The 27,029-nt window shown below is 56.3% G+C and overlaps 1 protein-coding gene across 1 annotated transcript in view; it reads right to left on the bottom strand.

The window, feature by feature from the left end:
* Positions 1-10,637, bottom strand: part of RUNX3 (RUNX family transcription factor 3) — a gene marked incomplete at its 3' end in the record, with an annotated part of 59,268 nt that extends 48,631 nt beyond the window's left edge. The window contains exon 1 of the mRNA XM_079778245.1: positions 10,565-10,637. Coding sequence (XP_079634371.1) covers positions 10,565-10,622 — 58 coding nt within the window. The 5' untranslated portion in view covers positions 10,623-10,637. The remainder of the gene's footprint in view (positions 1-10,564) is intronic.
* Positions 10,638-27,029: the final 16,392 nt, after the last annotated feature.

Raw genomic sequence — 27,029 nt, 5'->3', positions numbered from 1 at the left:
GCCTGGGGAGGTCACCGGCGTCGATATCCCCATCTCGCAGATGAGGAAATTGAGGTGCACGGAGGTTAAGTGGCCACACAGCCAGTCAGTGGCAGATCCGGGAGACAAACCCACAGCTTCTGATTCTAAACGCCACATTCTTTCTGCTGTACATTCATAGGAGAAATAAAAACAGATCCCGTTCTGCCGGGACCAGTCCTCCCGGGCGACATGCCTTTAAAAAGTCTATTTTCTCCCCCCATAACATGGACTGTGCCAAACACGTACAACCTTCAGGAGCTGTCTTCTGATTGCTAAAAGCGCCCATTCCTGTTGTAGATAAGACTGTTCAAGCATGTCGAGTTGGCACATGAGAAACTCCATAATCTCACCCCAAGAGGTAGCCTGGGTCAACAGTTGGACAAGTACCCTTTCCAGATCCAGCACGGTAGCTGTTAGCCACGCGTGGCTATTTCAATTAAACGAATTAAAATGAAACGACTGAAAATTCAGTCCTGGGCCGGGACATTCCAAGGACTGGGTATGCACACGCTGTAAGTGACTGCAGTATGGGGCGGTATGGACACAAAACGCTGCCGTCCTCACAGAACGCGCTATGGGACCGTGCTGCTCCGCAGCGATTATTAATAGTCTTGATGAGGTTAGTGGATGCGTCATACGTGTCTGTATGGCCCCACCCACGGAGGGAAGAGAGCCTCCACACGCAAAGGCCAGGCCCTCGGAAAACGGGCCTGGAAGGAAATCGGCCCCATGCTCGCGGTTTTCCCTGGGTGTTGAGATAACAGACTTTCATTTTAAATGGCCCCGGCCCTTCCGGCGAGCTGCAGCCCAAGTGCAGGTGTGGTGGGATGTCGTGGCTTGTATTTCCCCCAGTGTTCTTGCTTGTCTAAAATCTTCAAGGCATGATTTTGCCCAAGGCTTAAGTCATTATTATTATTTTTTAAATTGTGGACTCATGAAGAATGGGAGCCTGCACCAGTCAAAGACATAAAGACCAACGAAGGAAAGGCAGGCAGGGGTTTGCTCTCAGGCCCGGGGCCCCTCCAGCCCAGGGCTGGTGGAGGCAGGACCCTTTCTGGGCAGACAAGCCGTGCGATCACACGGGGTCCCGGGCTTAGAAGAGCCCCGTGCTCCATTTAATGTTCTGCTGGAACCATCCGGAAATTCTTAATGTTTGAACCCGGGGCCCTGCATTTGCCCTTTGCACTGTGCCCTGCAAATTGTGCTGTGGGCACTGGTCCTGGGGTTGTCCTCAGGACAGGTCTCATTTTGACTGCTCGAACCGCTGCCCTTGTCCTCGTCAGACCACAGACGTGCTCGCCCGTGGCGCACTCCACACGCCTGAGAACAAGTGCGCTTCGGCTGCTCGGATGTGTGTCTAGAGAGTGATAAAAATAGGGCTTGCAACTGGTGCAGGAGGGCCTGTGGTCTCTGTTCACACACACACACACACACACACACACACACACACACACACATTCAAGGTGCACATCTACACTGGCCTATTTCAGAGAGCAGCACAGTGCATCATGGGATTCTCTGCCCCACATCACTGCCCAGCTCAGATCCTGTCTGGACCTCCACTGCCCAACCTCCAGGCCTGGCCCACCTCCTCCCCAACCTCTTCCATCCCTCTGCCATGCCATTCATTCTATCTGGACCACCAATGTTTCTTCCTTCTCAGATGTTCCTATTCTAGACCTATATCAGAGTCCGCCCTTTCTGGGGAGCCTTCTGGAGGTATTTGAGAAGGGCCTGATGGTGCTTTGGTGGCATACAGGAGGATATGAATCACCTTGCCTGGAGGAATCAGGGAGGGCTTCGTGGAGGTGGTGAGTCTGGGCCTTGAGAAAGAAGAAATGTCTGCCAGGTAGAAGGGAGAGTTTTGTTGGGTGGCTTGGAAGTCAGACAGACCCTGGCATGAATCTGGGCTTTGCCTGTTATTAGTTGCATGAGTTACTCCCCTTTGCTGAGCCTCAGTTTGCCCATCTATGAAATGGGGATATTCACAATAACACCTACTGCATGGATTATTGTAGAGATTTAGTGAAAGGAGATATGCTTGCAAAGGAACCGCCAGTGCCTGGTTAAGTCATCAACAAATATGGTCCCCTTCTCCCTCCCTCATCGCCTTTTCTCCTCTTAAATGTTAGTTTCATCAGGTTACCGCATTCCTCTGAGCCTATTTGTTAATTCATCTCTGCAGAGGAGGCATCTTAGAAGGCCCAGAAGGCTGAGATTCTACATCGATAGAAAGGCCTCTCTCACGGGGTGCTTTCCTGAGACAAACTCTCCACTGTCACTAGTATGTCAGCTCACGGAGGAGAGCCCTCGGTCAGTTTTGTTTGCTCCCGGATCCCCTGTGTAGAACAGTGCGTGGCATGCAGTCGACGTTCAATAAATGTCTATTGAGAGATCAGCAGCACCAACTGGCCCGTATCACATCCTCAGCCCTGAGCACTGGGAAGGTGAGAATCCAGGGAGATCAGCCCTTCCCGGGGAGACTGTCTCCAGACTGGGGGCACATTGCAAGCCACGAGCATTTCCTGAGCACCTGCTGTGTGCACGGCAGACCCTTGTTCCACAGCCCGATAGGGCAGGGCCAGGAGTAAAAGGCAGACACAGCGGCCTGGGAAGAGGAAGGGGGAGGAGGGGTGGCCAGCAGGGCCCTGGATGAGCAGGAGCAGGCCCAGCTGCAGTCCCGAGGGGAGGCCTCGCTCACCTGCTCCTGGGGGTGGGGGGTGGGGCTGCCTCTTCCTCTTTCTTTCTTTGAAAAAATACAAGTTTTCTCCCTAAACCTACAAGTCCTACACGTTCGGTGTTTAGAGGTTCGGAAAACACACCATCGCCGAAAGAATTAGGAACAAGGCGCTAGTGCACGTGTGGCTTAACTATGATATTTCAGTGTTTTCCTTCCCGTCTTTTTCCTCAGGTGGCCTGTTCTCTTCCCCTTGGGAAGGGAGATGGCTGCTTGTAGAGAGGGACCAGGCTCTCCCCCGGGCCTCCAGCCACCCCTAGGATGGGGCTCCTGACTCCAACCATCCTGGGCTTGACACGTCTTCCTAAGACAGGAGGCGAGCTGGGGGGGGGGGGGGGGGGGGGGGGGCGTGTCAGCGGGTCTAGCCTCCTGTCCCACTTCCTCCATCAGGGACAGCAGGTCTGGCCTCCGCCCCTGCTCTCCCATGGGGGGCGGCAGAACGTGGGTTCCCTGAGGGAGGCCGAAGGCAGACTCCCAGGGAGTGCTGGCCCTCAGGCACCGGGCACCAGGCAAGCCGAGTGTGGCGCACGGCCCTCTCTTCGCCCCTTCCATCTCACCCTCGGGGCTGTTCGAGCGCCCCCGGATCCCAGCCACCTTCCCCCCCTTAACGCAGGTGAGCAGACCAGGCGCGCTCGGCGGCGTCGAGGACGCGCGAGAGAGGCCCTGCGTGTTGAACAGAGCCCAGCGGGGCAGTGCTCCGGTCCACAGGGGCCGGTGCTCACGGCGGGATTTTAGCCACCGTGTCACAGGGAAGGATGGTGTGAGGGGGGCCCCGACGTGGGTCACCTCGGCAAATCGAAAGTTATGGCACCCGCCCTTTCCGCCCACACGTAAGTCTGAACCTTTTGCCAAAAACATTTTTCCCAGACGCACAAGAAAACCCCAAAGAGGAACCTAAACCTTCCTGCTGCTGCACCGATTGGACGATGGGGACGTGAGAGCTCAGGCTCTCACCAGCAAGCGTTTCAAAGAACGAGCCAGACGGCGAAGGGGGAAGTGAAGGGAGAAGCTGGAAGCCTCTGCGGCTGCTCAGTCGTTGGTTCATTCACTTATTCGCCCATTCACCCTCCCTCCCTCCCTCCTGCTGCCCGGGGCTGCCCTCCTGACAAGGGGGCCGTGAGGGGTGTGTGAGGGCCGGGTGGGCGCTCCGAGGCCTGGAGGGGAGAAGGAGCAGGACCTGGGAAGCTCCCCCGAGGGGCTGGGCCTCGGGAGGAGGGGGCCCGGTTCCTCACCTTCCCCATTCTGCTCAGAGGCGGAGAGCCTCTTTTGCCAGGAGGAGGGCGAACACAAAACAGTCAATTATTAAACAGTGAATATAGCATTTCTGGAGGGCTTGCCTCTGCGTCCGGCCCGGTAGAAGCACATAATGTACATTATTGCATTAAATCCACCCAACCAGCCTTGAGGGGGATACTGTTGGTTCTCCCCATTTAACAGATGAGAAGACTGAGCCCCGAGAAGGGAAGCACTCCGTCTAAGGCCACGCAGTGAGAAAGCAGCGGGGCCTGGGTCTCAAACAGGCGTTTCCTGTTGCCTCCTCCCCAAAAAGCACCCTCTTCTTCACCCCCATCTCTGGAAGCCATTGACAAGGGCCTGGCAGTCCCTCTACAGTCTCCCCTGTGCCCACCGGGGGGTCAGTATTGGGGAGGGAGCAGGAGGCTGAGCCAAGGGAACATCTGCCAAGTGGCAAGCGATCAGCTGGAGGCACGCCGCGGGGCCCGAGGGGCTGACCCCGCTGCGTGAGCGCTCACTGCCCACCAGGTGCCACCTCAGGGCGCCTGGGCAGGTCACATTCACTCTGTGCCACCCCCTTTGAGGTCAGTGCCCCGGCCTCACCTCATAGAGGAGGAAACAGGCCCAAAGAGGGGAATTAGCAGGTCGGGTCACCCAGGTATAAACAGCTTAAGTCTGGTCCGACTCCACAACCACCTGCCAAGCAGAGGGCGGGGCCCAGGGAGCTGAGGAAAGTCCGCTTTCCTGCTGCCGAACGCGACCCCTGGTTGGAACTCCCAGCCTCTCCTGAACTTGCTCACGGTTCCTGATTCCTGTGATTCTCAAGGTCTGACGGAGTCTCACTCCCAGCCCAGTCCCAGTTCCTGAGCCCTGCTCGCCACCCACCCAACAATGTTAGGTGCTTCCTCCAGGAGGTGCTATTTCAAGGCCGGTGATGGAGGCCTGGCTTCCAAATCCACCCAGGGCTCAAGCCGGCCCCTCCCTCCCCTGTGTACTCAGCACTGAGGTGGGAACGGCTGGCTGGCGAGTCCCAGGCTGGCCCGGGGACTGGAAGCTGGGAGCCAGGGCTCCCTGTGGCCGCAGGTGGGCCTGGGGAGACTCCCGCCGAAGGGTGTGGAGCTCAGTCGTGGAGACTGGGTGAGCCCCCACCACTCTGAGTGGTGGCCTGGAGGCAGGGTCTGCAGATGAGGCATCCCCAGGACCTGGAGTGAGAGCTGGTGTTGCAGCTGCCGCACTGAGCCCCGAGCCCAGGCCTCAGCTACCCCGTGATGGAGGCGTCTGGACGGGCCGGCGTCAGGGCCGGTGCTCTCCCCTGCCTCTCAGAGCCTCTGGAAGATCAGGGTTTCAGGCCCAGTTGCTCAGGGGCATCACCTCGCAGCCCCCCTCCCCTCTGTAAACTGCCCCCCCCCCCCTCAGGTAACCGAGCAAGCCTGCGCTTTGATGCGGCCACCTCAAGGCCGCACCGTCAATGGGCCCTCTATGTGCCCAGTGGGGCCGCTGGCCGTCGTGGGCGCGGCGAGCCTGGACACACAGTCCCACTGTGTGGGGCCCGCTCCTGCCCGCCCAGACCCTGTGGCTGGTGGGGGGCTCTCAGGAATGCCCTTCCAGCCCGGGGGGCTCTTTGGACAGGCAGGGTGGTCCGGGGGGACGGATGTGTGCAGGGCGGCCTAGGGAGCGGCCATCAAAGGGGCCGGGCAGAGGTGGCGCCAGGCGAGCGCCATGGTGGTCGTGGGGTGGCCGGCGGTCGGTCCATTCATCGCCCGGGGTGGGTGGGGGATGGGGAGGCTGCCACGGACGCGCTCAGGGTGACCCACCATGTTGGGGTGCCCGGGACTCGAGACTTTCCACGTTAGAACCGGGCGAGTCCCTGCTGTTGGCCGCCGCCCAGAGTTCAGGAAGGGACACAGTGACTGACCCCTCTGGTCTGGACAGCTTCCTTCCTGTCCAGCGACCCCTGAGTCAGACCATCCAGCGAGGCCTGCGGGGCCATTCCGTGCACCCCTGCCTGCCTCCACGCAGGCCTGCCTCACCCCCAGAGGCCATTCTCCGTTTCTCCCAGGCACCTTCGGGGAGGAGCGGCCGGCGACTACCCAGCAGCTGCTCAGAGAGCCTTGGCCCGACAGCAGAGCCACCCCCCGTCCCCCACCCTATGCCATGCCCTCAGCCATCCCAGGGGGCACCCAGAGTCTTTACTGCCTCCATGCCTCTGCCCAGGCCATTCCGCTGCCTGGGACAGCCTCCCCCCACCCCACCCCGCCCCCCAACTGTCACTTCCTACTCTGCAAGGCTCAGCCAAGTGTCACTACTCCAGGAAAATTATTCTCTGCCCCAATGTGGGTTCATACCCCTCTTTGATCTCCGGCCCCCACCCCCCCATAAGATGTATTACACCCCAGTGCAGTTTCCAGTTTACCCATCTCTTTCCATACCAGCCCAGGAGCTCTTCAAGGGCAGGGCCTGGCCCAGTCCACCTCCCTAGAACCCGAGCCCCCAGCACAAGGCCAGGCTCAGAGTGATGGAAACACTGACTGAGCGCTTACTCTGTGCCGGGCGGCCCACTCATTTCATTCTCTCCAGGGCTCCATGAGGTTGGTAGAATCATCACCCCCATTTTACAGATGGACAAACAGAGGCACGCAGAGGTGAAGTGACTTGCCCCAGGCTACACAGCGAGTGAAAGGCAGAGTCAAGACTTGAACCAGGAGAGTCTGATTCTAGAGCCCAAGCTTAAATCTCGCCCCTCGACTCCTTCATCAGCTTTTGTGGAATTAATGAATAAATGAACACCTTTGCCTCCCCAGGGTCTTCTAAATCCTGCCCGTGGCAGGTGAGGGCCATTGTCTCTGGTTCTCTGTCCTGGGGAGAGCACTTTTGCCTCTGGGGGTGAGCTAAGGGGTGCTGTCAGGGGACCTGCCGTGAGGGGTCGCCCCAGGGGATGCAGAGAAGAGCCTCATGGGCCTTCAGGATAAAGGTGCTGGCCCTCACGAGCTGTGGACGGGCCCTCGGGCATCCTAAGGCCGTTGCCTACTTTGTCAGATGGGGAAACCGAGGCCCGAAGGGAGGAGGGGACTTGCCCGTAGACAGTCACAGTGTGGCCGAGCCACAGCCGTGAGGTCTCAGCTTCCCATTTGTCAAAGAGAAGAATGGGTCCCGCCGGTCCCGCCTGGGAGAGGCCTGGGAGCAGAGATGGGAGGAGGACGCAGTGCTGAGGGCCCAGCGGCTCCCCGGGCCGCCCTGCTCTCCCAGGCCTTCCATCGCAGGGTCTGGAATTCTGCCATCCGTCTGCCCACGCGTGGGCTTAAGCCTTGCTCTCTGCTGTCTCCTCCTCACCCTCTGCTGCAGGGAGGAATCCCTGCCTCTCCACCTCTTCCCAAACCTCCTCTCCACGGTGAGCTGAGGGGAGCTCTGGTCCCTGACTCCAAATGAATGCTCCTTGCTCTCCCGAGTTAGACAACCCCGGGGGGCGGCGGGGGGGGGGGGGAGGGCAGTTGTTGGATGTTACTCACAAGGAGTCAGACTCGGCAGGGGGTCCAGGGGTCTGCCTTGCTGCTTCTGAGACGTGTGCAGGGCGGCGGCCTCGGGAGCTGCCATCAAAGGGGCCGGGCAGAGGTGCCGCCGAGACCCCTTGTCACTAGTTGGGTGTGAAGGCAGGGGGATGGGTAAGATGCTAGAGCATCACCCCCCAGTGCAAGCAAAAGAGCAGTCACCTCCCTCTGGTCTGTGGGGACATGGGAAGCAGGAGGCTGGTGATGGTGCTGGCGACCAGGCTGGTGGGGGTGGGGGGCTGGGGGAATGAAGACAGAGAAGGCCACACAGGGCTGGCATCAAATCCAGCTCACTGCTCCCCTTTTACCGACGAAAGTATGGCAGCCCAGAGAGGTCAAGTGACTCAGACGGAGTCACACAGCACATGGGTGGCTGAGGCAGGCAGGTACAGGGCTCCTGGTCAGTGGTAGAGGGGGTTTCAAAACCACCCACGCCAACTCAATAGATTCTGATTCCACAGTCAGGGGTGGGAGGTGGGAATCCAGGAGGTTGAAAGCTCTCTGGGTGACGTCCCAGACCCACTGGCTCCATCACCGCCTCCTGAGGGACCGGAGTTTCTGCTCACTCAGAATTCAGGGGTCTGGGAACTTGGGCAGGAAACACACAGACTTCTTTCCTTCCCCTGACCTCTACCTGAAATTTAGCACCTTTTCCCACAGGGTCTTTGTCACAGTGGAAAGCACAGATGTTCTGCAGCCTCATTAGGGTTGTCACAGACGATCTCGACCTACTGTTTACGCTCCTCACTCGTCACCGCTGTGTCGCGGCAGTCGATGGAGCTCTGTGAGATCTCTTCGCTCCCCGTGTGACTCACGGGTCACGTGGTCACGATCGCGCATGCTTGCTTTTTTACAGTCTGCTGGCTACCTTTCCAAAGGTTGGGTTTCCTCTGAAATCCTATGGAGGTGGTCTTATGCATTTAAAAATGCAATTCCGAGGAGCCCGTAGACTTCCCGAGACCCCAGAGAGGCCCGTGGGCCAGAACAGGTTAAGGACCCTGCGTGGGGCAGTGTGGAGCCGAGCTCGGCAGGGGCAGGAGCCAGAGCTCAGATCTCCTTGGGGACCAAGGGGCAGCTGCAGCCCGGTGAGCCTCGGGAGGCAGGATCCGGGAGACGGATCCCTGACGTGAGCTGTGAGCGGAACCTGGAGAGCAGACGTGGGCAGGACAGAACCGCTGACCCAGACCCCAGACCCAGGCCTAGAAAACACACCCGTGTCCCTGTGACCAGGGACCAGCCTGCTCTGCCAGGACCTCCTGCCTCTGGCGCACACGGGGCACCACCCGCCAGCTTCCCCCTCCCTCTCCCTGCGTCTGCCATCTCCCATCTCCTGGGCTCCACGGCGTCAGGAGCCCATCCTAGGTGGGTCAGCCCTTTCATCCCGGCTCCCAGGCTCCTTTGTTTTAGACTCCACATTTCTTCATCTTGCTCGTGGAGGGGGAAGTAAACACAGATTACAAAGACCCAGCAAATGGTTTTTATAAACTCTTATTTTCTTGCCACAGAACTGCCTTTAATTAGCTCCAAGGACTACAAAGGGAACAGCGTTATAATAGGAGCAGCTTAAAGGAGAGAGCCCACGGCTCTTGGCTCCTGGACGGGCTGCTGCTGTCAGCAGCCACCGGCAGGTTTGGAGGGAGTGCCCCCGCTGCAGGGACGGCAGCCCCCCCCCCCTTCCCCCCGCTCAGCACAGCCTGCCTCAGCTTCTCTCCCGGGCGGAGGGACCGGCCTGCCACCAGGCAAGCCCTCTGGACAATAAGCCCCGAATGAGCCCCGGTCCCTGCCCAGAGCCAGCCGCCCCGGCCCGGTCCGTAGCTAGCAGCGGGCAGAAGGGCAGACGGACAGTCAGACTGACTTTACCATCTCAGCCGGGAGACAGCAACACAGCCCCCCAAACCCTGGGCTTCTAGGGCCTACTCAGCCCCTCGCTTGGGAGGGAAGCCGGTCTCCATGTCCGGCCCAGAGGCACTGCCTTCAGACACAGTCCACTCCTAGCCTCAGACCTTCAGCATGTCACAGCCAGAGGGGCCTCTGTTTTTGGCACAGAGAGGTTAAGTAACCTGACTAAGGACACTCAGCAAGGCAGCAACCGAGTTGGGACCCACGCTCAGGGACTCTTGACCCCCAATCTCAGGTGCCTCACGCCCATCTGGGCTCCCGCTTGGGAAGGGGTGGGGGCAAGGCAGTAGGGGGCTGTCTGAGGTCACAGCACATCAACCCCACAGACCAGAAAGAATCAGAGAAAGGCTCCCCCCCGAGTTCCAGCCTCAATCAGAGGTTCTACATTGGGGGTCCCGGACCCCTATCCTTGTTGAAGGACTCAACCCAGACATGTGGGTCTCTTTGGGAATGAATGGAGGCATAAGCTGCCCAGAAACACTTTCTCGTCCTCTGTCACCACGTTTGCACACCGTCCCGAGGCCGGCTCCCCCCACCCCCCACGAGGCCGTTTCAGTGCCATCCAGGGCGACGCGGTTCTCAGTGAAAGCCTGCCGCCTCCCGCCCCTCCCGCTGCTCCCTCACCCCAGGGACCATCCGGAGGACGGGGGAGAAGGCCCTCAGGAGGGTCTCAGGCAGGGCAGCCTGGCTGCTGCCTGCCCCACGGCTCTCAGAAGCCGGCCTGCGTCCGTGGCTGCCTGAGCCCAGGTGGGGGGTCCAAGCTCTCCGGAGGGCCAGAGGCTGGGGCTGCAGGACCCAGGAGCCCCGTGAGGGAGGCAGGAAGCCACGGGTCACAGGGACACCCCCCCAAATCCTCTACCCCAGTACCCTCTAAGATCTGCCCTTTGAGGTCTTGCGATATCCGTTGCCCCCACCACCAACTGTCCCCCACGGGCTGAGGGTAAAAGTCTACTTTGCTCCAGGAGACCACCCACCCCTCTTCCCACCTCAGATTTAGGTCGCGGATTTAGGTGGACAGGCTGTGCCCTGAAAGGCAGCCGGGATCGCCGGTGGAGGGATGTGATCCGGGGCCTGGCCACAGCTCCCACCCGCAAGAACCAGCCCGGCGCCCTGGGCAATAGTTACTCACCGCGGATGAAGGTCGGCGTGTAGGTCGGGAAGGAATCGAAGATGCTGTTTGATGCCATGCCCCGCGCTGAGGAAGGCGAGAACTCGGCCCTTCAGGGGGGTGGGTTGGGATTGATTTGGTTGGCTGTTGTTTTATTTTTTCCTAGCTACTTTTGAAAATAAAGGGGTGGTGGTGTTGCTTTTAGGTTTTTTTGTTTTGTTTTGTTTTGTTTTGTCTCCCCCCCCCCCTCCAACCCCCCTACTGTTACAAAAAAGAAAAAAGGAAAGAACGCGAGAGTGTGTGTGAGCGAGAGAGGGAAAAAAAAATCCCCAAGGAAAGTAAGTTTCTGTTTGTACCCAAGAATTTGGATTCTCGGTCCCACAGGAATGTCTAGCCACAAATTTTCAACAGAAGCGTATGCAGAGTGTATCATTAGATGGCGGGAAGGGGCCTCGGGCAGCCAGGCGGAGAGCTCGCAGGGCCGCGGGAGGAAAGCACACCAGCACCAGCGCCACGGGGAATGAATGAATGAGGCTCAGCCCCCGACGGAGCCCAGGCTCCAGTGGGTGCGAGGGTGGCCCGGGGGTGGGGAGGCCCGGGAGCCAACCAGCTCCCGCGCAGGGCCCCGAAGGCAGCCGAGGGCCTGGCCTTGTGGTTCTGTGGTTGAGGGACCAGGCCTTCACAGTGTCAACCCAACCTCAGCTCACAGGATGCAAGAAGCCAGCTCGCGGCCTTGGCCCATTGGCTGGGCGGCGGTCACCTGGGCCGTGATGTCACGGCCTCTTAGAGGATCTTGTGGCTGCCTTTCTCTCTTTTGGGGAAAAGAAAAAAAAAAATAATAAAGAAAGGGAAAAAGAGAGAGAAAAGTGATGGCTTTTATTTGTGGGGCTGGCCTCAGCACGCGGCCCAGAAACAGAACTGAGAGCAGTTGGCGTGGGGGCGGCGGGGCGGTGGTTTGGATCCTGTGGGAGACTCCTTTTTAATGAAGGCCAGCGATGGCCTGGGCGGCGAGGAGCCCCGCAGGGCCCTCACCGGGCACCGGGAGCCTGGACCCAAGGGGGGGTGGGGGGGGTAGAGGGCTTCCCTCCCTGCCCCCCCCCTCGTCCTGGCTGCAGCCGACACCACCACTGTCCACCACCACCATTGCCAGAGAGGCGTCCACATGTGTGGCTGGGTGGCGCTTCAGGGGGGGTTTTATGGGAGCTGGGATTAAGTACAAATGGGAAACACATGAGCGGCATCTCCAGCGCTCACGCCTCCCGCGGCCTGCCCACCGAGAAAGGGCTTCCTCGGGAAAGCCGGCAGCACGGGGGCCCCGGGGCCTTCCGGGAGCTGGGTCCTGGCCCGGCGCGGTATTGAAGGCCCTTTGCTCATTTTGCTCCCCTGTGCATCCCCTCTGGGTTCCCAGCTCCCACCTACTGTGCCTGGGCTTTCCTGCCTCCGGGCCTTTGCTCAGGCTGTGCCCCCTCAGCGTGCCTTTGTCAGCCCCTTTTCGAGTCCTTCATGTCCCAGAGGGTTTGAGGCCCAGAGGGACTCAAAAATAGGCAACACGTGGAAGATGATTCAACCCTACACTTCGATGTTCCCAGAAGCTTGGTCAGGCCTGGGGGGAGGGTGGTGGCTTATACTATTTCCCTTGCAAGCTCTACTCTCCCATTTCACAGGCCAGGCCACTGAGGCCCAGGACGTTGAAGTCAGCTTGTCCAAGGCCATAGAACTCTGAGTGGGACCAGAACACCAGTCTCTGACGCGCCAGCCCCCGCCTCAGCCATGACCACAGCACCCTCCTGTGTCCTCTAAGCTCAGTCCTGAGCCTTCAGAGACCCCCTGCAGCCAGCACTGCCCCCGGGCCTCTCCAGGGAGCCCACACTTGGGGCTAGGCCCCAGCACCAGCCTCGGGCTCATGGTGGTCTCCAAAGGCTCATGGAGCAGGAGGAGCATCTGGGAGGAGAACAGACACCGGGTTCTGCCCACAGCTGCACGGAGCCCCCTGGGAGCAGGGCAACCTGGTCACTTGCTGTCTGTGCCTCACATGGAGCTCCACGAAGGCTCAGTCTTCGGACCCTGAATGGCGAGATGGTGGTGATGGGGTCCTAACGTGTCCAGGGAGGAAGCAGGTTTATGGCGAAAACCATGGGGTCCAGGAGCCACATTTCTGGGTTCCAGTCCCAGCTCTGCTGACTCCCAGCTGCAAGACCACGGGGCAAGCCACTTCCTTTCTCGGCCTGTTTCCTTCCCTGTGAAATGGGGATAACACATTTCTCGGAGGGACAGGCAGCGGGGCGAGGACACCGTCAGCGTCAGTTTCCTTGCCTGCGTCTCAGTGACGTCGTTCGGGCCCCGTTATGAGTCAGCGCAGGTAAGGAACCATCGCAGCCGTAGGAGGACAGGCTGTTCCCATGCAAGCTTGCCAGCTGGCCCGGCCCGGGCAGGGGGTGGGCTCGGTCGCACGGACGGTCGGAACCTGCCAGGGGGCCTCGCCTCCTGGTGAAATGTGGAGCCTTTGGAGCCTGCCATGTTGTGGACAGAGGCTCCATGACTGGGAAGACCCCCTTTAACAGAAGCAGAAACTGAGGCTCCTGGAGGGGCAGAGACTTGCTCCAGGCACAGTGAGTCAGTGGAACCCCCCTTCCCCGCCACCACCCCCCACCCCGCCTCCCCCCTCGGGCCCTGCTTCCCGGCCCAGGAGTTCTTTCCGCTTCACCGCCACCACCTCCAGTTTCTGACATACCGCCCTACGCACTTGGCTGGTTTTTCCACACGTAAGAGTGGGCCCCCCTAACACCTATAACTTGGTTACCCCGAGGGACTCTCCCTCCCTGGGAAACTGAGTCCAGGCCTAGGAACAGGAGGGGCCCAGGGGTGGTTGAGGGCGTTCCTGGGGCGAGGTAGCAGACACGGACTGGTGGCCAGGGTTCATCCTTCCCTCAAGAGGCTCCTAATCTCCACTTGCCCCCTCAAAAGCGTGTGCCAGACTTTGAACTAACCCCTGCAGCCTGCCTGGGAAGCAGAAAGAACATTCCGGAAGCCTGGCCCTGGTGCCTATGCGTTAGATGGTGAGCAAGAGGCTTTCTTCTTCTGAAGCTGCTCGTGACAGAACCTGGGACGTGGGGCCAGTCGCAGGACCCACCTTCCAGAATTGCCCAGAGGACTAAGTGAGGACACGCCCTGGGGGTGCCCGGTTCCCGGGGGTCCCTGTCCCTCACCTCTGACTGTGCCTTCTCTTGGCAGGCAGTGGGCAGCTGGGTTCCCCTGTTCTCCATTGGAAAAAGTTACCTGCCACCACGGAAATATCTGGGCCAACTAGATTGATTAGGTTCATCCCCAAATCTGGCTGAATAAGAGAATCACAAAAAAATAGTACTTGTGTTCCTTAAACTTTTAATTTTAACTTCAAACTTCTAAATGTGCCGCACATGGCCTTCCTCCTGTCCGTCTGGCTCAAGGCAACCCCGATGGCCTCTCCTACAGCTGCCAGTGTCGGCTTCTTCCACGTGGACCGTGAACGTCAAGACGCTCGTGAAGCCATCAGCATCCGGTAGCACCTGGAGGTGGCTGTCTCCCCCAGTCTTTTACCATGTCCCGCCCAGACTTCACTCAATTAACTTTTTTCTTTTTCTTTAAAAAAATATTTTCATTGATTTTTTACAGAGAGGAAGGGGGAGGGATAGAGAGTTAGAAACACTGATGAGAGAGAAACATTGATCAGCTGCCTCCTGCACACCCCCCACTGGGGATGTGCCCGCAACCAAGGCACATGCCCTTGACCAGAATCGAACCTGGGACCTTTCAGTCCGCAGGCCGATGCTCTATCCACTGAGCCAAACCGGTTAGGGCTAATTTTTTTCTTTTTCTGAGTAACTTGCCTTTACTGAGTCTTTCCAATGTATTCCACCTAGTTTCCATGGAAACAGACACTGTGGTTTTGTGTGGTATCATCGATAGTGGGTCAGGAAAAGGGAAGCCGCGTTGAGTATTGGAAACTGAGGACGTTAAATCCGGGGTTATAGGCAACCCAAGTGATGGAAGAGCTCTTCCCCCCAAAAGACGGCGAGGAGCCCCGAGATTAGCCACCGCAGAGTCACTGCCCCCTTTGGCAAGAGGGACACAAGGAGAGGCGTGTTGCCAGGGACCCCCAGTGCAGGAAGGATGTGGTGGGAGAGTCTAGCATTTGCTGGAGCCACAGAGGAGACCCAGCCACTACCGAGGTGGCCCGGGGACAAAGCGTAAAGGGGCATCTCTCCTCCTCCCACCCGCCAGGCCCTCCCAGCGCCTCCCGTCGGTCAAATGGAGCGGGAACCAGCTGACTGTGTGAAATCAGACCCCGGAATTATAGAGCTAAGTGGGGGGGTGGGGTAGAATGGATCTGAGGGCAAGCTGGCCTCGGACTGGCATACTATCCAAGGAAGTTCTGTAACCATGAAAACCGAACGGGCATGAACAGGCTTGGAAGCAAACCCAACGGATGTTTGACGAGCTGACCGCTGAGGGGCTGGTGGGAGCAGAGGGTACGGGTCCCCGTGAGGGACCTGCTCAAGGCCACCCCGTTTGCAGGTGGTGGAGGCAGGACTCAAACCCAGCCTCCCTCTGCCTGCTCTCTGGCTCCTCTCCCCTCCCCACCCCCAGCCTCTCTCTTTCCTGTTGTTTACTTTGAGAACTGCTCACGGTGCCCCCTTCAGAAGCAAACCCCACCCCTCTCCCGCTCCACCTTCCTGCCTCGGCCCCGTCTCCAGGACCCTCCGCTGTTGGCCTCACTGCCATCCCAGGGTAGCTGCCTCCTCGCACACCGCAGTGGCATTGAGGGTAATCTGAAGACAGTTTTAACCCCTGTACCTGCCTCCCCAGGGACCCCAATGGCTCCATTCATGGCCTCTCCTCCTGCCTGAAATCCCACCATTAGTCACATTTGGGTTTGGATGCATAAATCCAAATATGGGTTCAGCCATAAGTCTTCTGTTAAAAAGACAGGGGAGCAACGGAGTCGTTGAGGGGGGTCAGCCAACATGGGAGAAGAGCACAGGCTGGGCTCCCCCTCCCCCCAGGTCCCCCTCAGTGGGCATGCTGCCTCTCTCTCTCTGCAGACTTTCCCCAATTCTTAAAATCATGATCCACGGGCCCCTCCATGCCACTACCACTACACACAGAGAAAACCAGGCAGACAGATCGAGATGGGTCTGCCCATTTTACAGCCAGGCAAACTGAGGCTCGCAGAGGGAAGGGCCTCACACAGTCACATGGTGAGTAAGGAGATCCAACTGCAGGCCGGCTGCTGCCACACCCAGCCGTGCCGGGGGCCTTTCCCTTCTCTCGCCATCGAGGTGGAGGAGCTGAGCCGTGGGGTTGGGTGAGCCGGGTTCAGATCCCAGCTTTGGCACGTCCTACCTGTGCAAGGTCAAGGGGCCTAGCAGAACCTCGCTGCGCTTACCTGCAAGATGGGGACAAAGTCTTCTCTTCTCCCAGGGTGTGCCGTGGGGAGGGACCTCGGGCAGGGCAGCAGGCCCGCAGCCGGGTAAGCTCTCCTGCTGCTTTTTGGTTGCTAATAGCCTGAGAGCCTGCGTGTAAGGGGTTACGTGTGTGTGTGTGTGTGTGTGTGTGTGTGTGTGTGTGTGTGTGTAGGGGAGAAGGGCAAAGCTGGGCAGTGGGAGGGCATGTGGCTGATTCACAACTTCCAGGGTCCTTGGTGCCCCCCCCCCCTGCCCCCAGTTGTCCTCCCACCCAGTCCCACCTACTGTGTGAGGCCTGACTCTCTGGGCTCCTGGAGGCTGATGCCAGCACAGGGCTGTGGGAACCGGGTCCCGGCTGTAGGACAGGGCCCCGGGGCGGCCAGCATGTCCTCCCTAAGATCCTGGTCAGCCCAGAGGCCTCCCTGTTCCTTTGAGACCCGGAAAGTCTTGCCCATCAGACACGCCCTCCCTCAGAGCCCAGGCCCTGCCGAGGAAGAAAGCAACCCCAAGCGGCAGCTCCTTCTGGCTCATAAAATGGATCTTTCTCTGGGTCTTCTGGTGGAATAACCTATTTTTAGCATCAAAGAACTCTGCTAGGGGCTTAGACCTGCTGAGGGACCAGCTTTGTGTGACCACAGACCCGGTGGAGGCGGGCACTGCCCAGGGGTGGGGCAGGAGGGCCACCACCCACAGGGCCAGCAGGGGGCGGGCCCTCGGAGGCCAGACTGGCCCAGAGCTCCTTCCCTTCCATTCAGGGTTGGGGGCCGGGCCAGTGCCTCTGCCCCCCACCTTCACCCCATTTCCTCTCAGTGCATTTCCCTACAAACCTAATAATAATAACCATAGCAAGAATCATAAACGAGCACTCACCATGTGCCAGGCACTCTTCCAAGAACCTCGCATAAACCAACTCCCTTCATTCTCACAATAACCTGATCTGTGAACAGATGAGGAGACCGAGACTCCGAGGGAACTGACTGGCCCAGGTCGGCTCAGAGGGGCGGCTCAGGATTTGAACCCAGGCAGTCCATTTGATCATGAGTTAGTCTCACTTCACAGCTGAGAACACAGAGACTCAGGGAAATGGGTGAAGCTGCTCAAAAGAACCTAGATCCCAGATGGTGAGGCCAAGGTCCCTGACACGGGGGTGTGACCCAGGACCTCTGCCCCGAACACTCCCCCCACTGACCTCTGGATTTCCAGGGCATGGCACCTATGACCTCAGCGAATGCTCCCAACAAAGGGTGTGTGCGTGTGTGTGTGTGTGTGTGTGTGTGTGTGTGTGTGTGTTCTATCCTTCTCCCACCTCTCATTTTACTGAGGGGGAAACTGAGGCTCCAAGAGGAAAAGGGACTCTCCCGAGGCTGCCGAGCTAGGAAGTGGTGGAGTTGGGATTTGAGCCTCATCTTCTGGAGTTCCTGAAGCTGTTGCTACAAGCTGCCATCCCAGTCCCCGCCTCCCATCGCCCCAGCCCCTGCTGCTTTCCTAGGGGAGGGGGCGAAGGGGGTGGGCTCCAGGACAGGCATGAATTGGGCTGTACTTAAAAAAAAAAAAAGATTTGGTCTTAATGTCCCCCCCCTCCCTTTCTGTCTTTCATAATGACCCTGTTTGCAGGGGTGTGCCGGCCAGCAAATCTGCTGACCCAGGCAAAAGGAAGGGGGTGTCATTATGTGGTTGGGAAATGGTGGGGCGTTTTGTATGCCACCGATCTAGCATCCCAGGAATTTCAGCAGCCCTCAAGAAAATTAGAGAATTAGCTACTATGCAGGCCCTGGCTACCTTGTCACTGTGTGTGTGTGTGTGTGTGTGTGTGTGTGTGTGTGTGTGTGACGCGTGTGCGCGCGCGCGCGCGCTTGTGCTTTTCTTGACTGTAAACGAGGACGCTTTCAGATCTGCATGTAAGAAGCGCTGTAGGAAGAGGAGCTGCCTAGGGTAAGAAGAGAGCCGGGCCAACGAGGCCACAGGCCACGGCTGACACGTGGGAGAACCGGGCTCAGAGAGGGGCAGGAACTTGCCCGAGGCCACACAGCTAAGGGCAAGCTCAGTATCGCCTGACTTGTGGCCCAATGCTCTTTCCAAGATGCCGGGCTCTGCAAGCCACTTGCTGTGTGAAACCAGACAAGTTCTCTCTCCTCTCCGGGTCACTTTTCCTCATCTGTGAAGGAGGGGTGAGATCATTGTCTTCGTTTGGGTTCCCCAAAGACAGACCTGAATCTAAGGAATAGGGTACAAGCAGTTTATTGGGGAGGTGATCCCAGGAAGCAGGGGTGAGGGAGAGGAGGAAGTGCCGCGGGGAAGGGAAGGCAGCCCATCCAAGGTGCCAGGAGCAAGCCGCTGCCTGCTCTGGGCGGCCGGAGCTCAACCCTCCTGGGGTCCCTCTGAGGAACTGGGTGGGGCACCACACAGAACTGCTGCCCAGGGGCCAAGCGGGTGGGTGTGTGCCCACCAGCTCCCATCTCTCATGGGTTGTGGGTTGCTCTAGAAATGATGACTCTGCTAGAATTCCAGCCGCTCCCCCTGGGCAAAGCTCCCTCGGGGCCAGAGGACATCCTCAGGCCGACCTGTCCTTAAGGGGAACTGTCTATTCGGTGGGTCTGTGATTTCTAAGGTGTCTCCCGGCTCCCACAGGTCAGGCTTCATCATTTCACAAGCATCTTCATCAACCCTTGCGAGGTGCCATGCCATCAGGGAAGCCATGTGTTGGCACGGTAGGTGGGTACAGAATCACGTCCTCACCCCTTGGGCCAGGGCTGCCTCTGTCCATGCTTCAGCGTGTTGGCCACTGGTTTTTAAATAGGGTCTTTGGAAAACCTGGGGGTCAGTGCCTGTGGGTGCCCCCTGAGGAGGGATGTGCCAAGGACTAGGCTGAATGGAGGGAGTGGGACTCGGTCCTCTCCACCACTTCCAACTTTGCGCTTTTATTTTAGCTTTCTTCCCCCCTCAAAGTTATACATGCTCATAGTTTAAATCGTCAGATATTTTTATAAGGCCCTTTACCACCCCTCGGAGAAAACCACTTCTAACTCCTCTAACTGTTTCTTGGAGTATTTACACCATTTCCCTAAATAACATGCTTACTACGCTCATGGCGATTTTTTACTTCTGGACATTGTATGTTGGCTCTCCTGGAGGAGGATTTGGTTCCTTGGCCCAGCCCTCTCCTTACCATGCACCCTTTCTCTCTTCCCAGGATTGTGGTTATTTGGGTTAGATTAACTGCTAGTGTTGACCTTTTTACAACTGGATAAACGCTTTTCACAGCTGAGTCACATAGTCTGCTCTGATTGCACTTCCTTGACTGCACAGCTTTTGTTTTTCCTGGAGTTGTAATTTGTTTAGCTTTTCATTTGCATAATTTTGTGTGTATTTACCACGAATTCATCCCCAGACTGTCCAGTGGTTGTTCACATGTCCTATTGGGAAATTCAGTATCAGCGGGTATTCTATCCATTTTGTCTTTTTGGAGTCATCTCTCCTGGAATTCCCTTACCTGCTCCAGTCTGAACTGGTTGCTCTCTCTCCAGCCTACTGCCCAGCTGTCAACCTGATGGTCTCCCTTCACTGTCATCTTGGGACTCTTTTTGGTCCCTCTTACATTGGAGCCCTTGTTTCCTGGATTCTTTCTCAGTTTGCTTCCTTGTTTTGATGGAGCACATCTTCCAGAAGCTTCCTAAGAAAGTGTGCATAGGAGGTAGATTTATTTGCGAATTTGTTACATTTGATGATACCTTTAGTTATACTTCATGGGTAGTTTGGCTGGGTATAGAAATCATGGTTAAATTAATTTTCTCTCCTTAAAGGTATTTTTCCATTGTCTTCTTGCTTCTTGTGCTGCTATTGGTAGGTCTGAAGACAATCTGTTCTTAATCTTTGAAAATAGCTTGTATTTTTCTATCTTTCTGAAAGCTTTGAAGTTATTTTTGTTGTTGTTGTTCCAAGTGTTCTGAAATTACACAATGAGATGCCTTTGTGTAATTCTATTTTTATTCATTGTTCTGGACACTTAATCAATCCTATGATCTGGACAGTCATGGTGATCAATCCTGGGTAGTTTTCATGGATTACTTATTTGATCATTTTCTTCCTTCCTTTTTAACTGTTTTCTCTTCCTGCTGAGACTTGTAAAATTCTAAGTAATTTAAGATTCTAATAAATTCTAAAATTCTTATCCCTTTTATTGTTTATTTCTTTGTACTGTGTTTTTGGGAAGAGATACCTTCATCTTTTTCTTTTAGTGTTTCTACTGAGTTTCTCATTTCTGTTATAATAATCTAAATTTGTACTTTTTGCCTTTGTAATTATTATATTTCATAACTACCTATTCTTGTTATATAGATGCTGTACTTTCCTCTTATCTCTCTGAGGATATTGATAGAATATTTCAAAAAGATTTAATCTCCCACCCAGCGTGCGTCCTTTAATTTACTCCCCCCCCCCCCCCCTTTTATTTTGTCTGGTCTTTCCTGGCAGAGGCTTTCTTCATATGGCTAATGATCTGTCTGTCTGCCCTCTTGAATAGCAGGGTACTGAACTCTGATTGGAAGCTCCGTGTAACTGTGTGGGACTGCCCAACTCTGAAGTTCACAGAGGGGTCTGGCTAGGTCAGTGGTCGGCAAACTCATTAGTCAACAGAGCCAAATATCAACAGTACAACGATTGAAATTTCTTTTGAGAGCCAACTTTTTTAAACTTAAACTTCTTCTAACGCCACTTCTTCAAAATAGACTCACCCAGGCCGTGGTATTTTGTGGAAGAGCCACACTCAAGGGGCCAAAGAGCCGCATGTGGCTTGCGAGCCGTGGTTTGCCGACCACTGTTCTGGGGCAAGGGGGTTGCCATTGCTTGAGTGTTATGTTCACTTGATCCTCTATTTACAGTGCCGTAGCCTTTGCCCCCTCCTGTCCAGGGACCCTCTGTTTTTCTTTCTCCAAAAAATAAACTTCAAATATTCTTCTGGGGTGGGGAAGAGTATCTGGGGGTCCAGCTGCTTCCTATAGACTTTCAAATATCCCTCCCGTTCTCAGTCACGTCTTCAACCCCGTTCTGGACAAGTCTCGTTGCCAATCCTTGGGTCTTTGGCGGTTTTGCTGTGTAAGGAGCTGCGATGCTTTCTGGCTTTCCCCTGTGCTGTGTCTGTGGGTTCATGTCTCTTTGGCCGGCCAAGTCCGTGCTTCTCACACAGACGCTTTCCAGGTTCCTACACTCTGTTGTTGTTACCCTTCCCCTGTTCTCATTGACCTTGTAGACTTATGCCTTAGAAAAACCCAAAACCAAAACACACACACACACCACCACCACTAACCAACCAACCAACCAACCAACCAACCAACCAACCAACCAGAACAACACTCTATAGATAGAAGGCAGCGGTCAGTGCACACCTTCCATCTACCACTGTCTGTTCCCTAGACTGTGGGGAAGAGTTTGTTTGAAATAAGGATTCCAGAATATATCTTGTTTGTGTTTGAGAAGACTCAATTTTTAAAAGAGGTGAATTCTCCCAAATTAATTTATAAATTATATTAGCAATTCCAATGGAAACTCCAATAGGATTTTTTAAAAATGTGTTTTTATTGATTTTTTTTAGAGAGAAAGGAAGGGAGATGGATAGAGAGATAGAAACATCGATGAGAGAGAAACATCATTGATCAGCTGCCTCTCGCACACCCGATTCTGGGGATCAAGCCCGCAACCCAGGCATGTGCCCTGACTAGGAATCCAACCGTGACCTCCCGGTTCATAGGTTGACATCCAGCCACTGAGCCATGCTGGCTGGGCCCCAATAGGATTTTTTATATGACCCGACAAACTGTTTCTAAAGCTTATGTAAAAGAATAACAGGCCAAGAAAAGCCAGTTATATAAAAGAGAAGCAAGAAAGGGTGGGGGTGGGGTTACTCCGCCAAATACTGGGACCCAGGATACATTAAGTCATAAAGTCAGAGAGGTACCAGCATGGGACTATACAATGGGCCCATGACACAGAACAAAGAACCCAGAAACCGATGCCCTAAGAGGGTGCCTCAGTCAGGGTCCTGCCGGAAACAGATGGAACCCTCAAAGGCCTAACTGAGGAGCGTTTGGGGAAGCAGCTCTTTAGGGATGTGTGTGCAGGGTTCATGGAGCCAGCAAGGGATGCTGATGCGTCCCGGTTCTAGCAGCAGCGGGAAACTATCACCCCAGGGCACGGAGACCAGACGAGGCAGGCCACAGATGCCAGCCTTCGGGTGCCCAAGGCAGGGGAGAGAAAGGCAGAGAGCAGATCTGAGAGGGAATGAATGGAGAATAACCAACACACATGGAAATAGCCAAGAACATATAGGCACTCCACTCAGAGGTCCCACAGACAACACACATGTCACCGCTCCCCAAGTGACTTCATCAGATCCCCCTTCCCCTTCCACGGATGGCACTGCCATCCACCCAGTCACCACGCTGGACCCTGGCTCACTCTCCGCTCCACCTTTACTATGTAACTTACCTTCAGAATAAGCCCTACACCGCTTCTTGTCTGGTGGTCTGAGCACCTCATCGTGGCTGACAGATGTCCAACAACCTCCCATGGCCCACAGGAAAGCCCTGGTCTTTCCCTCAACCTGTTCCTCCCAGCTCCAGCCTTCCAGACCACGTGTGGTGTCTCCATCTCTCTAATCAGCTACCCATCCCCGAGACTTTGACCCTCCTGTCTCCTCCCTGCCCTGCTTCCTATCCATGGCGAAGTCCTCCATGAAACCACTCCTGCTCCAGGCTCCTTCCCCTCTCCGTTCACAGTTCTAGCTGCTTCTGTCCCATGTCAGGCCCCCTCCACTGGTCCATGAGTTTCAACAATAGGAAGTGTGCCCCCAGCTCCCAGGAAAGGCATCACGAATGCTTGTTGAATGAATATATGGTTGAGTGACCAAATTAGGGATCAAAGGTATGCCCTCCTTTTCCGAAACACTGAAGACAAGGGAGTGTGGGCGGTTGGGCTTGACAGTCAATGTCATTTACTCCACAGCTATGTGGCCTGCAGTTCCCATGGGTCACCCCCGTGCTGGTGCTAAGGATACAGCAGTTAACACAGCAGATGTGATCTCTCTCCTCGTGGGACTGAGCGTCTGATGGGGGAAATAGCTTCCAACAACCGATTTCACAAATAATTATTTAATTTTAGTCATGAAGTGACATTCAGACAGAGTCAGGAGTGGTGGCAACCCAAGTGTGGGGCAAGGTCTGTGCAGCGTGGGCCTGGTGGCCGGAACTGCGTGGGCCTAGGGCTGGAGGAGGGCATGAGAGGGAGAGGAGAGGCAGAGCAGGTAGGCAGGGCCAGCTCTGGGTCGGGGGCAGGGTGTTGAAGGCAACCAGAGGGATAGACAGGGTTGGTAAGTCTTGGAGTGGGGGTGTCACATGATCAGATTTGCATATTTTAAGTTTTCTCTGGTGAACGAGTTGAAGGGGGACTGAGGACTGGGGTCCCTAGACCTGTGCCCCCTCACATAGCATGGGTGCCAAGGACTCTCAGAAAAGGGTCCCGTCCCTGGCGTGGAAGGTGCCCTCCAAGTTTCTTGAGGGGCTGAGAGGAAGTTGCCCTCCATCGCCAGCTCCCACCCCACCCCTGTCCCTCAAGCACAGATGTTTGATTTCCCGCTTTCAAGGAAACAGGATGGATCCATTGAAGACGCTGAAGTTGCCTCCCTGAGGCCCGGGGCAGGAGGAGGGAGCTGACAGGTGGGGGGTGAGCTCTGTGCTTGGTGCACACACTTCACCTTCACACGTCTTATCCCTCGTCCTCAGCCCCACCCACTGACCAAGGTGTCCCCATCTGTCCCCCTTTAAAAGGTGGAAACGGAAGGCTCAGGCCAGGCCCGTCAGTGACCTGAGGGCTGGGGAGGAGGGGCTGCCTCACAGGCCCGAGCACAGGAGCCGGCTCTGGCCCCGGGGGCTCCCTCCCAGCCTGGAGCCCCTGCCTGGGCCCGGCCTGAACCGGCCCTCCTCCCCTTAGTTAGGTTCCTCTCCCTCCCTAGTGACAGAGGTAACACGTGTCCAATGTGGACCGTTGAAAAGACTACAGAAAAACTGTAAGTTACCCCAGTCCTATGATGACCCAGAATTAAATACTGCCAAACTTTGCTGTTTTTTTCTCCTGAGTCACTGTCTTTTCCCTTCTCCCTTCCCCGCACCCTTCCCCCCGCAAAATGGCATCACCACGCCTACATTTTCAGGAATCTTCTTCCATATGGAAGATACTGTTCTACAACAGGCATTTCTACCCGGAGGGCACAGCTTCGAGGGGTCCAGGGGCCCCTGGAAACCCCAAGGAAAACCATGCAAGATGTGCAGTTTCCAGGAAGAGGGTCTCTAGCTTTTATAAAATTCCCAAAGGAGCCTGGGGCCCAACTAAAGGTTAAGAACCCCTCCTCCACCCACAGGCCCATATCAGAGACGGGAGCTATGATGGCGAAAGGCCAATCATTTGAGCCAAGAATGACTCTGGGTTTTGGGCCTGGAGCCTGGGGGGCTGGTGGTGAGGAACACAGGGGTGGAGCCTGCTAGGTGGAGGGCCTGGGGTAGAGCCTTGAGGAAGATGTCATCTTCATGCCCACATTCTCATGAGCCTCCTCCCACATGGAGAGATGCTATTCCACACCTGGCACTCGTTTAAAATATATATATTTTATTGATTTTTGACAGAGAGGAAGGGAGAAGGATAGAGAGTTAGAAACATCGATGAGAGAGAAACATCGATCAGCTGCCTCCTGCACACCCCCTACTGGGGATGTGCCCACAACCAAGAACATGCCCTTGACCGGAATCGAACCTGGGACCCTTCAGTCCGCAGGCCGACGCTCTATCCACTGAGCCAAACCGGTTAGGGCCGCCCCTGGCACTCTTGTCTGGAGTGCACAAGCTCTGGAGCCTGGGAAGTTCAGTGTTGTGAGGGGTCCGGGTTGGCCCTGCCATCTCTGAGAAGGCTTCCCGGAGGAGGTGCCCAGCAGGCAGGGAGATGCGCAGCTCTGGAGCCCAAGAGAGAAGACAGGAACGTGGGCACCACCTGCCCACACACAGCCGTGGAAATGGTGGGGTAAAGAGGTTCACCAGCTGTCTGGAGACTCAAGATCTTCAGGGAATTCTTTTTTCACCTCCCACCTGCCCCAAGCCTGGCTCTCCCACAGGACACGCCTCGTGCCGCCCTCCCCGAGGGCCTGCCGCTGTCCACTCGCCACGGTCGAGGCTGTTTCCAGATGCTGCCCTCTCTCCGCCCATGGAACCCTCTGCTCCTCTGGGCCATCTCCTCCCCGGGGCCCCTCCCGTCTCCTGGCCACACCCCTTCAGCCCTTCCAGCCCTGGGCTTCGGGAGGGCCTTGTCCTCTCTGCCCCAAGTCTGAAAGATGGATAAACCGATGAATGGAGGAGTGAATAAATGAGTATGGTCTGCCTTCTACAGCCCCTCCCCACACTCACCTGAAATCACACCTAATTAATTACCAACAACATCCTGGTCACCAAAACCCAATGGTCACATCTCAGACTCTCTCCGCAGCAGCTCACCCCCATTGACGATGCCTTCCCTCCAAACCCTCCCCGGGACCAACCCCCACCCCCCCCAGTCATCCCTCTGGACTCACCTTCCCTCCCCATCCTTCGCTGAGACGGCAATAGTGTTTCCAAGGCAGCGGAGCCAGAAACAAGAGAGAAATCAAGACACTTCCCTCATCGGCTCTGTCAGCTGTGCACATTCAGGCACATCAGATAAGCATCTTGTCTTGTATGTGGTCGAGGTGTCAGACGGGCCGGCAGCTGTCTGCTTCCCTCCGTGGTTCTCGCTGCTCCGCTGGGCCTCAGGGGAGCCAGGGGAGGCATGGGCACAGCCCACTCACTCATGGAGCCTGGGCTGGGGTGGCATCCTCAGCCCCGCTGCAGCCCCAGGAGATGCAAAATGCCTGGCTCTCTCCCGGTCTGCAATCTCTCCTGGCTCCCTAGGACCCACAGCACCACCTCCACGCTCCTCAGCCTCGAGCCTGAGGCCTTCCGGGCACTCCTCTTGCTGCTTCTCATCACGCATCGCACTCTGGCCGGGATGGAGTGTGGTCTGCGCTTTTCAACCTCCAGATCCTTCTTCACGGGGATTTCTCCTTCTGGGGTCCCTTCCTTCCTTCTGCCAGGTGTTGTCAATTGTCTAAATCCTGCTCACCCTGCATGGTCCGGCTTCAATGCCCCTCCTCCTAGAGGCTCCGAGCTGCCAACCTCATTCTTCTGTTCTTTTTGCAGCCGAGATGTCAGTTGCTGCTTCTGTCTGCCCCGCAGCTCCTGGCACAGTGTGGCATGTGGCATGAGCATCAGTACATGCTCTCACTGAATCTTCTACCCTGTTCCGATTTAGCTGGCATACATTAAGCACCACCACACGCACATACTCGGCCTCACTAAATCTGCATGAGGATGTGGTGATGTCCGAACCACTGCCCCATGTTTCGTGTCGGGAAATGGAGGCTCAGAGACACTCAGGAACACCCCATAGTCACACAGCCAACAAGGACCAGAGCTGGGATCACTCTGAGACCGCGTGAGCTCAGAATCCGGATATTTCGACTCCAGGCCTTGTCCTTCCAGCTAGAACATCTGGGACTCTCCTGCCCAATGGGGTCTTAGAGGAAGCAGACAGGAGCCGTCTGCTGCTTCCACATGGACTTTGCTTTCAACCTATTCGTTCTTTATTATTTTTTTCTTAAAACAAAAGAAATGTGTGTTCAGGTCTGACTTTTCAATCCAGTGTTCTTTTCAAGACACTGCACTGTCTCTGTTGCAGGTTGAGTCCCTGAGCCAGAGAAGGACATAAGGGTCACCTTCAGTCAGGACTCTTGATTCTTTCAAGCAACAGAAACCCAACTGTGATGGCTCATTTATATGCCAACGTGGCGAGGTGACAGTACCCAGATATTTGGTCAGACACAGGTCTAGATGTGGCTGGGAAGGTAGTTTTTAGATGAGAGTAACACTTAAGTCAGTAGCCTTAAAGCAGATTGCTCTCCATAATGTGGGTGGGCCTCATTCAATCAGTTGAAG

The sequence above is a fragment of the Cnephaeus nilssonii genome (assembly GCF_951640355.1).
Source record: "Cnephaeus nilssonii genome assembly, chromosome: 7".
Lineage (NCBI taxonomy): Eukaryota > Metazoa > Chordata > Mammalia > Chiroptera > Vespertilionidae > Cnephaeus > Cnephaeus nilssonii.
Note: the sequence above shows the minus strand (reverse complement) of the source record. Positions and strands in the feature narration are given on the sequence as shown.